The 13,638-nt window shown below is 44.5% G+C and overlaps 1 protein-coding gene across 2 annotated transcripts in view; it reads right to left on the bottom strand.

The window, feature by feature from the left end:
* Positions 1-13,638, bottom strand: part of AKAP12 (A-kinase anchoring protein 12) — a 110,820-nt gene that overhangs the window by 18,128 nt on the left and 79,054 nt on the right. The window contains exon 1 of one of the 2 annotated variants that reach the window (XM_018053359.1): positions 8,870-9,148. The exons of the other annotated variant lie outside the window; for it this stretch is intronic. Coding sequence (XP_017908848.1) covers positions 8,870-8,897 — 28 coding nt within the window. The 5' untranslated portion in view covers positions 8,898-9,148. Of the gene's footprint in view, positions 1-8,869; positions 9,149-13,638 lie in introns of those variants that run through there. 2 annotated transcript variants of the gene reach the window in all.

Below are 13,638 nucleotides of genomic sequence, written 5' to 3'. Positions count from 1 at the left end.
AACTGACAAGATTGGAAAAAAATGGCAGACTATATAAGTCTTGTGACAATGCAAATATCTGACATTAATAATGGTATTATGGTTACTACAGGAAATATCTCTATTCTTAGGAAATATGCACTGAAGCATTTAGGAGTGAAGAATGATGATGTGTATAACTTACTCTCAAATGGTTCAGAAAGCTTCACATCTCATACTTAACAGGAACCTGGATGCTGCTTTAAAAAAACTATTTACCTGGCTCCTCTGGGTCTTACTTGCAGCATGTGGGATCCTTAGCTGTGGTGTGTGGGATCTAGTTCCCTGACTAGGGATCGAACCCAGGCCACCTGCATTGGGAGCTCGGGGTCTTAACCACTAGAATACCAGGGAAGTCCTTGTATGCTGCTTGTTTCTTTTTGCTTTGCTGGGTCTTCATTGCTGCGAAAACCTCTCTCTAGTTGCTGTGAGGGCTTTTCTCTGTGGTGGCGTCTCTTGTCGCGAAGCACAGCCTCTAGGGCGTGCAAACTTCAGGAGTTGTGGCTCCCAGGCTCAAGAGCACAGGCTCAATAGTTACGGCTTGCAGCCTGAGTTGCTCCAAGGCATGTGAGATCCTCCTGGATCAGGGATCGAACTCGTGCTTCCTGCGTTGGCAGGTGGATTCTTTACCACTGAGCCAGGGAAGCCGCTGTATGCAATTTTTTCTTTATTTTGTTTTCCAACTAGACGAAAAGAGTAAATAATGAAGCAAATGAGACAAAATGTTAAGAAGTGAATTTAGGTAAAAGGTACATAATGTGCCCTGAACTATTTTTAATTTTGTTTCTTTCTCTAAGTTGTTTTAAACACTCAGAAGAATAAACAAGTACAGATGACTAATAAAAATAAAACAACAAAAACAGAGAGGGTGATGGTTCACACTCCTGGCTCCTTGCCTCACACGATATACTATAAGACAAATTTTTATCAGTGATTAAGTAACCGCCAAATTCTTCTCCCACCTCTCAAAGAAGAGGATTCAGGTAGAAAGGAAGGGGATCAAAGACCAGAAGTTCTGGAGACAGACTGGTGGTTCCATTTGAGCTACACCACTTACTAGCACTGGGTCCTTGGGCACAATTCTTGAAGTTTTTGTCCTCAGCGTCCTCACCTATAGCATGGGTGCCCTGAACGACTCCCTGAAAAGGCTAGTTAGGAGGGTAACACATAAAAATAAAACAAACGCCGTTAGAATGGCTTTTTTTTCTTTATTGTTTTCCTCAGAAGTTTTAATTACTTTTTACCAGTTCCAACAGTCATCTATATAATTTGCTGAAGATTTTAAAATACAGAAAATTGGGAGTAACATCCATAAGACAATGTCCAGCAGTAACTGTTGAAAGTATTAGTCGCTCAGTCATGTCTGACTCTTCGCAACCCCACAGACTGAAGCCCGCCAGGCTCCCGAGTCCATGGAATTCTCTAGGTGAGAATACTGGAGTTGGTTGCCATTCCCTTCTCCAGGGGATCTTCCTGACCAGGGATCGAACCCGGGTCTCCCACATTGCAGGCAGACTCTTTACCACCAGGGGATGGTGGCTCATTATCTGAGCCATGAGGGAATGTCCAGTGATAATCGCTATTAATATCTGTATTTCCTTCTGGATAAATTATTTAATAGTCTTCAAATGGTTGCATTTTTATGTCTCCTTGTTTTTAGACAATTTCTGTTGGTTCCATTTTTCCTTATTGCACTCATGTGTATGAAGTCATTGTCCAAACCAAGGAAGGAGCTTTTGAACAGAAGAGGGCAGTCATGAGCAGCCTTCAGCTCTCCAGAACCGGTAGCCTTGAGACACTCCTAGACCTTCAGGACCACGAGATGCTATGGAAACCATCAATACATCAAGTTCAGCTGCTCTTTCAAGTTCTGCGAAGTCGAATGCCACATCGCACCTGTTTTTATCTCTTTGACTCCCGATACAAGGACTTCAAGGGGGAAAAAGTGCATTCTGAATTAGCTCGCTGCTGCTGCTGCTGCTGCTGCTGCTGCTAAGTCGCTTCAGTCATTTCTGACTCTGCGACCCCATAGACGGCAGCCCACCAGGATCTCCCGTCCCTGGGATTCTCCAGGCAAGAACACTGGAGTGGGTTGCCATTTCCTTCTAAAATGAATGAAAGTCAAAAGTGAAAGTGAAGTCGCTCAGTTGTGCCTGACTCTTAGCGACCCCATGGACTGCAGCCCACCAGGCTCCTCCGTCCATGGGATTTTCCAGGCAAGAGTACTGGAGTGGGGTGCCATTGCCTTCTCTGGAGTTAGCTCTCTACTTGTTCTTTTTATTTGCACCATGAAAAGATTTAGATCTTTCTACCTCATTTTGGACCAAGTGAAGGATCATAGGTGACCAAGCCTTTCTTTTTGTGTGGACCTCCCTTCCTCACCGTCCCTGCTTTCCCAGCCCCCAAGTCTATACAGTATCCAGCAGCAGCACCTCACATTTCCCAGGTTTGGGCTAAAGGTGGAGGTTGGGAGACTGCCAAACGTCACACCCACCTTCCAGTTCGTGGTTAGCAGAAAGCTCCTCTAAGGTGTTTCTATGAGAAACACTTCTAGTCTGCATGCAGGTTCTGAGTAAGTTCAAAGATCTTACTTGGTCAGCAAACCAGGTGGCTGTTACACACATAAAAGAATCGCCCAAAAATGTGGGTTGGCATAGAGAAGGGACCAAGACAGCAGGTTTGCTCTTGGGAGTCAGGGAAGCTGCTGAGTGACAGGAGGCAGATTGTGATGGGGGCAGGGCAGCTTCCAGCAAAGACCCAGTGTCTGCCTATTTGGACAGAGCATGGCAGAATCTACTCATGACCACACTAACGAGCATTTCATTAACACAATTCCTTTTTCCCCCCATTAATATATTCACTGTTAAATGACTTCAAAATCTCTGCTCTAATTTTTTTGAATTTATTTTTTGGTTGCACTGGGTCTTCCTTACTGGGCACTGGCTTTCTCTGGTTGTAGAGCCCCAGCTCTAGGTGCTCGGGCTTCAGTAGTTGTGGCACTGGGGCTTAGTTGCGCCACAGCACATGGGATCTTTCGGAATCAGGGATCGAAGCATTTTCTGGATCAGGGATCAAAGCATTTCCCCTGCATTGGCAGGCAGATCCTTAACCCCTAGGTCACCAGGGAAGTCCTCCCCTGCTCTAATTTGACATCAGCTCCCTATGGAATTACGGTCTGCCTTTAGATTTGTCCAATGGGATAGGAAGAGGAAAATCAAAAACGCTTGATTATCTAAGCACCATTGATTTGGAAATGTACTTTCCTGGCACCCAAAAAGTCCTTCCACAGGATACCTGGTTTTAGGTTGAGCCTTTCTGATACAATGCATAACTGTCCCTCCTGCAGAATGCTAAATTATCCAGCCATTTTGCAGAATGCTGCTATTAATACTGAAAAATCTCTTGAATGTCCATAAAGCCCAAAGATGCTCACATATTCGGTGATGCTACAGTTCACCTAGAAACTCCACATTCTCACTGGGCATCAAAGATGGTCAAAAGGTTGGGGAAAGGAGTTGGTCCCAGTGTCAACGGGGAAGGGCTCTGGGAGGCAGGATTGGGAGATACTTTCATCTTCATGCAGTCCTGCTCATCAATGGTCCCACCCCAGTCACTTCAAAGGGTGAGTAAAGACTACAGTCCTTGCAACGGTCTACACACTGATCAGCAGCATGCTAAACACAGCCTTACCAGGTATACGGTGTGTGTCAACATGTTTTTCCTCTAAAGCCACCTGGGGATGCAACATCATACAAGTATTGCTTAAGTAAACATTAGCATAAAAATAAAATATTTCTATTCTTCTTTCCTGGGAGAAGATTCTAGTCATATGTCTTCGTGAGACAGTGTCAATATGCTGGAAACATTACTTTGAAAAGAAAAAGATGATTTAAAAAATGATGTAGAAAGTGCTTTAACTCACTTGAAAGTGTTAGTCACTCAATCATGTCTGACTCTTTGTGACCCCACAGACTGTAGCTCACTAGGCTCCTCTGTCCATGGGATTCTCCAGGCAAGAATACTTGAGTGGGTTGGCACTTCCTTCTCCTGGGGATCTTCCCAACCCAGGGATTGAACCTGGGTATTTTGCATTGCAGGCAGATTCTTTACTGTCTGAAACACCTCTGCATATGACCTAGAAGAAGCTTCCTTAGGGTGAATGTATAGCTTTATAGATGCAGGAAGGATAAAAGGAGGTCCCAGGTGAAATGATAGTACAGTTTCTAAAGTTGTCTTGCAAAAACAAAGACTCTGAGTAAGCTTTTTGTTTGTTGCTAGGTTTTTGTAAGATGAATGAAAGATCTTAAAGAAAACAGTGTGGAAAGTGAAACGGAGAAGAAAAGTGACAGCTGGTAGTACATCCTTCTGCCGCTGCATTTTAATTTTTAAAAGTATAAACTAGCCTCAGTTACTACTTTATAGGACAATACTTCAAATCTATGACAATAATCATCTGAGTTGCTTAACAGTTTCAACAGTTTAATAAACCCTACCGAGGCTTAAAAGAAAAGGCAACTGAACATTAGTGAAGTGAAATAAACTTGAAAATATATGAGCAGTTGTATCTTTAGTAATATCAAAAGAAACCCAAATTTGAAAGCATTTCCTGGATAGAAATTCAACTCTGGCAGAGAACTGTCAAAGCTTTTCCTATTTTGGTGTCATCTTCTACCAAACTGTGTTTATCTGCTGATAAATATCCAGTCAATCCCAATTTATAAAATCACTCACAAGAGGTCTATGATGAGTATGAGCAAATATACATTTTTCTTGTAAAAATATAATCCCTCACCTCCCAAGATTCAAAGGGTCCCTGATCCCAAAAGGTTTAAAGATATAGTCCCCTGCCCTAATCCCCACACAGACACCTCCCACCCCAATCTCCAGAAAATGCAAGAACCAGTTGTGAGTCCAAAATCTGCAGGACCGACTTTCTTTTCTTACTCTTTCAAATACTCAGTGATTATGTGATGAAAATATGACTTATTTTCTTTTATTTCAGAGGTTTAAAAGGAAAAAAGACTTTTAAGGAATATGTCATATTATAGATTACAAAATGTTAACGTTTTTATCCAAACTTTACTGTGTTTGACAGAGGAAAAGTGCATCTTGAATACAGTTATAACCATTGATTTTTTTTTTTTTTGGTTTAGTATAACCAGCTCTGTGCAGTCCCCGAGCACTTCAGGACTGCGTGCTGTGACATCTGGAACTAGTTAGCTTTCCCCCACGATTTGCAGCATTGTCCTGGAATTTCTCCAGGAATTCTCCACATTCTAAATCCATCCCTTATATCTTACACACCGAACCAACTCCCCTCGTTCTAATCCTCATCAACCACAAAAGCCTCCAGGAGATGTGTAACTGGGTTTAAAACTCAGAGAAGGAAAGGCCAGTACAGGAGCATACAGGCTTGGATACTGACATTCCCTGGTCCCTTTTACATCTGAGCCGGTGTGCGAAATTGTGCGCACCACAAAACCAGTATCATCCTTTATGAGAGGAAGAGGTCCTTTATAAATGACTCCACAGCTGTGCTTCTTAGTAGCTGGGAATACCAAGAGAAAATGAGTTTCCATGATAAAAAGGGGATTATTAGGTAACCATCTTTTGCAGGATTATTGTGGGAAATAATGATAATAGCCACCAGAGTGGGTACTCGGTACAAGGCAGTTACTGAGCCAGAGTTGTGAGGTAATTAATTTCATGTCTCACAAGTCCCTTGGCAGAGAGAAGCAGCCGTGTGTGTGGGCGGGAGGGGTGGGAGTGGTATTTTTTTAATCCTATAAAATGATTTGCATAAAGATATGCATTAACAATAATTGAGAACTGGCCTGATACTGGAGGAGTCTTCCCACTCTGCTTTAGAGATCAAGAATACTGTTGCCTTAATTCCTCATGATATTCTCCATTTAGTCTCAACAATGTGTGTGAGTTAGGGAAAACAGGAAAGATATTTTCCTAATTCAAAACAGTCTCTCTTTTTTTTGCTATCGTATCACTGATATACGGGTGGAAAGATGATACCTCTTTCATCATCGTCATGTTCAATTATGTATTTTCTAGTATTTTTAAAAATATAAATTTATTTAATTGGAGGCTAATTACTTCATTTTCTTGGTCATGCCACATGACAAGTGGGATCTTAGTTCAATGACCAGGGCTCGAACCCATGCCCCTTGCATTGGGAGCAGAGTGTTAACCACTTGACCCCCAGGGAGGCCTCTATTTTCTACTTTTTTAAACCAAGGCCACTTCGAACACAATGTGAGGGAAGGACTTCAGGAAAGGCAATAGCATGTGATGTGAATAATCAATCATCCCCCGCTTCCGAGTTTGTCATATTCATTTCAGGAGGGTATGTGCACAAGGTCTGGGGAGGGGACAATATTGGTCAGTATTAGCTGACAGCTTTCCCCTCCTTTACAAAATGAAAACTCATTCCTAAGCAGTTCTACAAAAATGTCAGCAAACCTGCCCAATTCCTATTAAAAATGTCATCAATCCTGCCCAATTACTATTAATTGTGAAATTAAAATACATTCTCACATTAAGGCCTTCTCACTAAAGAAGCCAAGAGTAACTTTCTCCTACAGTATTTAAATGAGCAGTGCCTAAGTGACAAGAAACCTTTTGCTAGTCAATCAATGCTGAATGCTAATTTTAAAAGTCTACATTGCTTTTCAGGATTCTGTCCAGCTATTTAAGGAATATTGATTGCAAATCTTCCTCGGTAAAATAACTTGCAGAGGGGGGAAAAAAAAAAAAAGACAGAGGGCTCCCCTGGTGGCTTGGTGATAAAGAATCTGCCTGCCAATGCAGGAGACGTGGGTTCCATCCCTGTCTGGGAAGATCCCACAGGCCAAGGAGCAACTAAGCCCGTGTGCCACAACTATTGAGTCTGTGCTCTAGAGCCCAGGACCTGCACAAAAAGAGACGCTACCAAACTGAAAAGCCCGCACACCGCAACCAGAGAGTAGCCCCTACTCGCCTGCATCAGAGAAAATCCAAGCCATCACAGCAAGGAAGACCCAGCACTGCCAAAAATAAATAAATAAAATTATTTTTAAGAAGACAGCTAAAATTCCTTTTTAATTTTAACTTCTACTATAAAATGGTTGCTTTGATTAAAGCTTTGGAGTTTAAGATTTTCTGCATACTTTAACCAGGAAAAAGTACCATATTTTGTCACAGCCTTCATATCAACATTGTAATAAAAGTAAAACTCAGGAAGCAATCAACCCAGCTACCCAAAGTTGCTCTAAAAATTAGACAGTCCTTCCAACATTTGGCATTCCATTAGGAGCATTCCATTAGGATTATCTGAACCAATTTTTAAAAGCCCCCTCAAGCAACACCCACTCCAGTATTCTTGCCTGGAGAATTCCATGGACAGAGGAGCCTGGTGGGCTACAGTCCATGGGTCACAAAGAGTCGGACAAGACTGACTGACTTTCACTTCACCAGCATACCAAGTTGATGAACTCAATTTTTGCTAAAAAGGACATTTCTTCCCCATAAGAAACTCAGCATGTGATAAACTCATCAAATAGTGAATATGATAAAGATGGTAGGTACTACACACAAAAAGCACTCAGAAAAAGTCATCATCATGGAAACTCCACTTCTGGCTGTGACACCCCACAAACCACACTCCCAGGCAGCAGACCCAGGGTTGAGCATTTTTATATCTCATTCGCAGAAAACTTAATGATCTGGAAAAAAATGAATTTTGTATTTTTTTTTCAAATGTTGTATAGTCTAATAATTTTAAGAAGTTTTTTTTAGGCATCAGGAAAATTTTCACACAAGTTAAAGGCTAGCTGAGTTAACTTGGGGAAGGAATGTTAAGGAAATCTCAAAGTAAACAAGCTAATCTATAGGAAGTGAAAGGTATTTTTTGTTTCACTAAACTTTCACATTCATTTCAAATTCCAGAGGAGGAGAAGGCTTTGCAGAGGCAATTGCACTGAGAGAAAATTTAAGTCTTAGAAATACTACACTGCGCTTTTAAGAAAACATTTATTTGGAGAGCAATGATCTCAAATATTTAGAGAGGAGCTGATCTTATAAACCTAAATTAGCAGATGGAGTTTAATTTCTGATGAGGGGAGAAAGCAGAAAGGGGGAGCAAACAAGCAAATTCCTAAGGACTGAAGCTACAGTATAATTGCATGAAAAGATCAAATGACAAGTTAGAGGAGTCCTGAGTACATTCCAAAAGTTTGATATCTGTAACTTATTTGCTAGAGATGGCTATGATGTATTATCATTCACATTCACAGCCAGATTTCTAGAAAGCAAGCTTACTAATTTTATAGTAACTATGGCCTTATTGAAACCACCACATAAACCAGAGCTAAACTGTAGTCCCCTAGACGATCCTTCATTGAAAGTTCTAATAAGCAGGTCAAAATGCCAAATACTGCAATTCCTCCACAAGAATTCACTTTTTTCTCATGACTATAGCGGGCAGTTAGGCTATCACAACCTATGTTCAGGTTCACCCCATTCCAACATGCATCTGCTGTTCCGGTGGGGCTGTCCTTTCCCTCCACCAAGGCGAGGTGCAATCCCTTACACACACACACACACACACACACACACACAAAAACATTCCAGGTCTCCCCTGGGCATCAGGAAGATTCCTGCACGGGTTTGCGTGGCCCTGCTGAGCTAAAGAGAGAATGCTCTTCGGATCAAAAGTCAGCACAGCGAGAGAAATAGGGGTTCATCAGGGTGCGTCGAGCCAGTTGCCCAGCACCACCCTTCATCCCCACCCCAGGCCAAGGTCAGGGTCCTCCACCTGCCACGGAGGCAGAATATACGGCAGACCCAGCCTCCTCCTTACCTGTGATCGTGAGGACGCCCAGCATCATCGCACAGCGCACCTTTGAGCGGAGAGAGCGGCGAGCCTCGACCTCCTAGGGCGGGTGGCCGGAGCCGCAGGGGGTCTTGTCAGCGGCTCCCCCACCGCAGCCTACGCTGGGATCAGCAAAGAGCTGAGCGCCAGGCCACCCTCGGAAGATCAGGGAAAACCAAAGGTGCCGTCGGAGCTGCAGCCAGAAGCGGACTGAGGCTGCCTTTCCCTGGCTAATTATACGAGGACCCACCCAGCCCTCCACCCACCCACCCATCCGGGCCGGCGGGCCGCGGGGCTGGGGGCTGGCCCGCCCTCCCTGCGCTCCGGGGACTTGGCACCGTGCTCGCGAGTCATGTGTTTCGCTTTAAAGGAGAGGAACCCTCCCCGTAGCTGGCCTCTGTTCGTGGTCAGTAAGGCTCTGCGGAGACCCGGGGAGGGTTTCAGAGTTGCTGGGATGAATAAGACCAGAGTCAGCAGCAGTCAACGGTTTATCTAAACCGTTACTTCATTCCTGGCACCGATTTACTTCTGTGGCTCAGCTTTTTAATATTACTTAAAGAAAGACATTAAATTCTACCGCCATTAAACACACACACACACACAGACACACACACATACACACTGTGTTCTGTATCCTTATGTTTGTTTAGAGGCTGATGAGGTGCAAAAATGCTGTTCCCTTTTAGCACTTATAGTATTTTATATTTTCACCATCTGCTTCACACACGCACTGCGCTGATCTGGGGTTGGCAACCCTCAGTTGTCTTGTTTCCTGAACCCTTTGAGAAGGGCTGTTACAAGGCGAACATGTGTCTTCAACACTTAATCAACGCAACTTAAAAAAAAGAAAAAACCCAAATATTTGAACATTACTTTCTTTTTTAATGGTAGAAGTTAGCTAACAGACACACAGCATGAAAATCAGTCAGAGCCGATATTTAAAACTCAGAAATTTTCAAGCAGCCCTACATTTGTAAAATCTTTTTTTCAATGCAATTTCAGATTTATTCTGTATAAAGACACAGGATAAGTGATAAGTTGGAGGGTTCTTACAATTGTGACACATTATTTCCCATGTTAATTTTCTGTTAGCACAGGTCCCTTTAGGTCCCCTGGGGTTTGTTTCGCTTTTTTTCATCCTTTTCCTCTTTATCACTTCATGCCTTGCCTGTCTGACCCCATTAGTACAGGCTCTCCCTCTAAGTAAACAAAAGATAGGTTTTACTTTTTCTTCAGACAGTGAAGCTCTTGCTCATCCCTGCTCCAGGGCCAGGGAGAAAGGTGGGGGACTTGGATTGACCAGAGTGGGCACAGAAAAAGAGGAGGGAGGAGGGGAACAGAATTATCAAAAAAAAAAAAAATCCAAAAAGCACCGACAGGCAAGGCAGGGATGACACGTCGTTGCTCCCTCTGGCCGCGAGGGGGCGCCACGCACCATATCAGGCCTGCACTGAGCAAGGTTAAGGCGCACTGGGGCCGGCGATCAGACCTCGTTGAATAAACCATCTTCTGCCTCTCTCTAGATCCGACTTCCCCCGTATATTTCCGCGAACACCCAGCCTAGCCATACGTCCGCTTGGGAACAGCAGTGATGCGCCTTTTCAAGACGCCTGGGAGCTGATTCCCAGAGAGAGCCACTGAGCAGCCACCTAACCCTTTATCTTCCCTAGAGGAGCCTTCACTTTGGTTCACAAATTGCTTCAATTACAGTCCCTCTGGTGCGTGTGAAATGTTGCTGGTGCCTGTTGTCCCTCCAGAGTCTTCATAGCCAAGGGGTCAGAGCAGCTCTGCGTTCTTCTGCTCCCCGCCCCTATCTATCTATCGCCGCTTCCTCCCACCCCCAACCCTGGAGAGTCCCTTAGTTGTGCAAAATCAGGGAGAAAGCCAGCTCTTCGGGCTGCTCTGCTGGCCTCATGAAATGAGTGGTCAACATTCAAGCTTCCAAAATGTGTGCACCAGCCTGGGCTCCCCAGGGAGCTGAGGTCTCAGCTGCGTCACTTCTCAGCACCAGCTGCTGGGGGCAGCAGATGACTATCACCTAGGGCCCCCTCAAGGACAGTCAAACTTCTAGGTGGATCTGTGGATTCTGACCTTGCTTGGCTGTGCCACCAGCTCCTCTCCTCTCTAAAGATCCAAATTCTGGGACTTCCCTGGCGCTTCCACCGCAGGAGGCATGGGTTCCATCCCTGGTCGGGGAACTAAGATCCTCCTGTACCTGTGCAGTGTGGCTGAAAACAATTTTTTGAAATAAAAATAGGAGTCCAAATTCTAACAACAGGAAGGCATCATCTGGATGGAGGAAACATCATCGGGATGGAGAAATATCACAAATGTAAGGTCTACTTAAAACATTTAAAAGGTGAATGTATTGCTATTCAGCTTTGGTGCCTGAACTTTTTTTTTTTCTTTTTATGACATTGGTGAAGACACCAACACAGCGGACTTGATATTCTTAAAGAGGCAGTTTAGACCTGGAGGCCAGGCAAGAGATCATGTGTCAAGCTGTCACCTCTCTTAGCAGACAGTCCTTGTTGGACCTCCACCTCAAAGAGAAATCAAGGACAGGGCATGTGGCAGAGCGGCCGGATAAGCCTCTGTGTGTCTTAGATTTACAGAGAAAAGTCATCAATAAGGATAAAAGCTGGGTGGAGTGACGATCAGACCCCAGGTAAGTGTACAATGCAGGCAACCTTCTTTGGTTATCACTTCCATTCCTTACTTGCTTCTTTTTGTTATATCAGAATGCTTGGAGGAATACATCATCACCCAAAGCGAAAATGATGGGAAAACGTTTACCAGTATCCTAAATGAGTGGATGATTGGGGGCGGGGGGAGTGTTTTCCCCAAACTTCCTGGTTCATTCAACAAATATTTACCAAGTTTTAGCTCCATGTTAATTGTGCTAAGCCCCTGGGGATAGAGTTGGATACTGTCCTTGCCCTTGGGGACCTCAGTCTTGGGTGGTAAACACACCCAAGGGAAGAAGTGGGGTCACTTCAATATAGCCGACCTCAGGTAATGTCTGAGCTAGCCTCTGAAATGATGGAGATTCGAGGGGGCAGCCCGACCTGAGGATGAGCAGACGAAGGCAGTCCTGCAGAGGGGCGGCATGGGGGAGGCAGGAACGGGGCACTTAGGGGGCATTAGTCAGTTCTTTATAGCTTTGGGGCTTCCCGGGTGGCGCTAGTGGTACAGAACTCGCCCTGTCAACGCATAAGACTTAAGAGATGAGGGTTCTATCCCTGGGTTGGGAAGATCCCCTGGAGAAGGAAATGGCAACCCACTCCAGTATTCTTGCCTGGAGGATCCCATGGATAGAGGAGCCTGGTGGGCTAGAGTCCATGGGGTTGCACAGAGTCAGACACGGCTGATGTGACTTCAGGCAGGCACAGGCTCAGAGTCAGCTTGGGGAGACCGGGAGCAGAAAGGGACAGAAGTGATAACTAGAGATGAGACAAGACATATTACACTGGAGGCCAGAGTATGAAGGGACCTGAATGACATCTTAAGAACACTGTAACAAATAACCCAATTAAAGAAAAAAAGGATCTGGATTCCCTGGTGGTCGTGTGGTTAAGACTCGGTTCTTTTATTGCCACAGCCTGGGTTCGGTTCCTGGTCAGGGAACTAACATCTTACTCTTGGGCCACAGCTAGAAAGCCTGCACACCACAACTGCAAAGTCCATGCACCACAACAAAGATAATAAATGTATTTTTAAAATGATGGAGGATCTGAATGGACATTGCTCTAAGGAAGACAACACAAACAGACACATGAAAAGATGCTCAAGGTTATGAGCCATTAGGAAACTGCAAACAAACCCACAATGAGATACCAATTCACACTCGCTGCTGCTGCTGCTGCTGCTGCTAAGTCGCTTCAGTCGTGTCCAACTCTGTGCAACCCCAGAGATGGCAGCCCGCCAGGCTCCCCCATCCCTGGGATTCTCCAGGCAAGAACACTGGAGTGGGTTGCCATTTCCTTTTCCAGCGCATGAAAGTGAAGTCACTCAGTCGTGCTGACTCTTCGTGACCCCATGGACTACAGCCTACCAGGCTCCTCCATCCATGGGATTTTCCAGGCAAGAGTGCTGGAGTGGGGCGCCAGTGCCTTCTCCATCACACTCACTAGAATGGCTATAATCAAAAAGACCGACAAGATAACAAAGAAAGAAACTGGACCCTCGTACACTGGTGTGTTGACGTATTATTTGATTACATCGGGAACAGACAAGTCTATAAGGACAGAAAAATGGACTAGCAGTTACTCAGACCCAGAGAGCTGGAGAGAGAGGCTGCTAGCAGCTATGGGGGTTCTTTGCCATGATACAAACATGTCCTAAAATCAACTGTGCTGATGGTTGTACATTTCTGTGAATAAACTAAAAACCAAAAACATGTATACTTTAAATGGGTCACCTGCATGATGTGTGGATGATATCTCGTGAAACCTTTTTTTTCTTTTTCAAGAAAAAAGAACTTCGTATGAGTTCTGGAGGCTGCAGGGAACCATCAGAGGCTTTGGAGCACAGCTAGTGTCACACAGTTGGAACTGTGATTCAGAAAAACTAACTGGGCAGTAACGACAATGAGAAAGACGCTCTAGAAATAAAATCGATGGAAACCATGGTGACCAAGGTGAGGAAGGAGTCCGAAAGTTGGCAGCACTCACATCTCTGAGATCATCCGAATGGAATGCACCAGGTGAAGTCAAAGGTCTGGAACACTGAGGAAGACGAATCTGAACAGCGGCTCT

The sequence above is a fragment of the Capra hircus genome, chromosome 9 (assembly GCF_001704415.2).
Source record: "Capra hircus breed San Clemente chromosome 9, ASM170441v1, whole genome shotgun sequence".
Taxonomy (NCBI): domain Eukaryota; kingdom Metazoa; phylum Chordata; class Mammalia; order Artiodactyla; family Bovidae; genus Capra; species Capra hircus.
The sequence above is the reverse complement of the archived record's forward strand: the minus strand, read 5'-3'. Positions and strand labels throughout refer to the sequence as shown.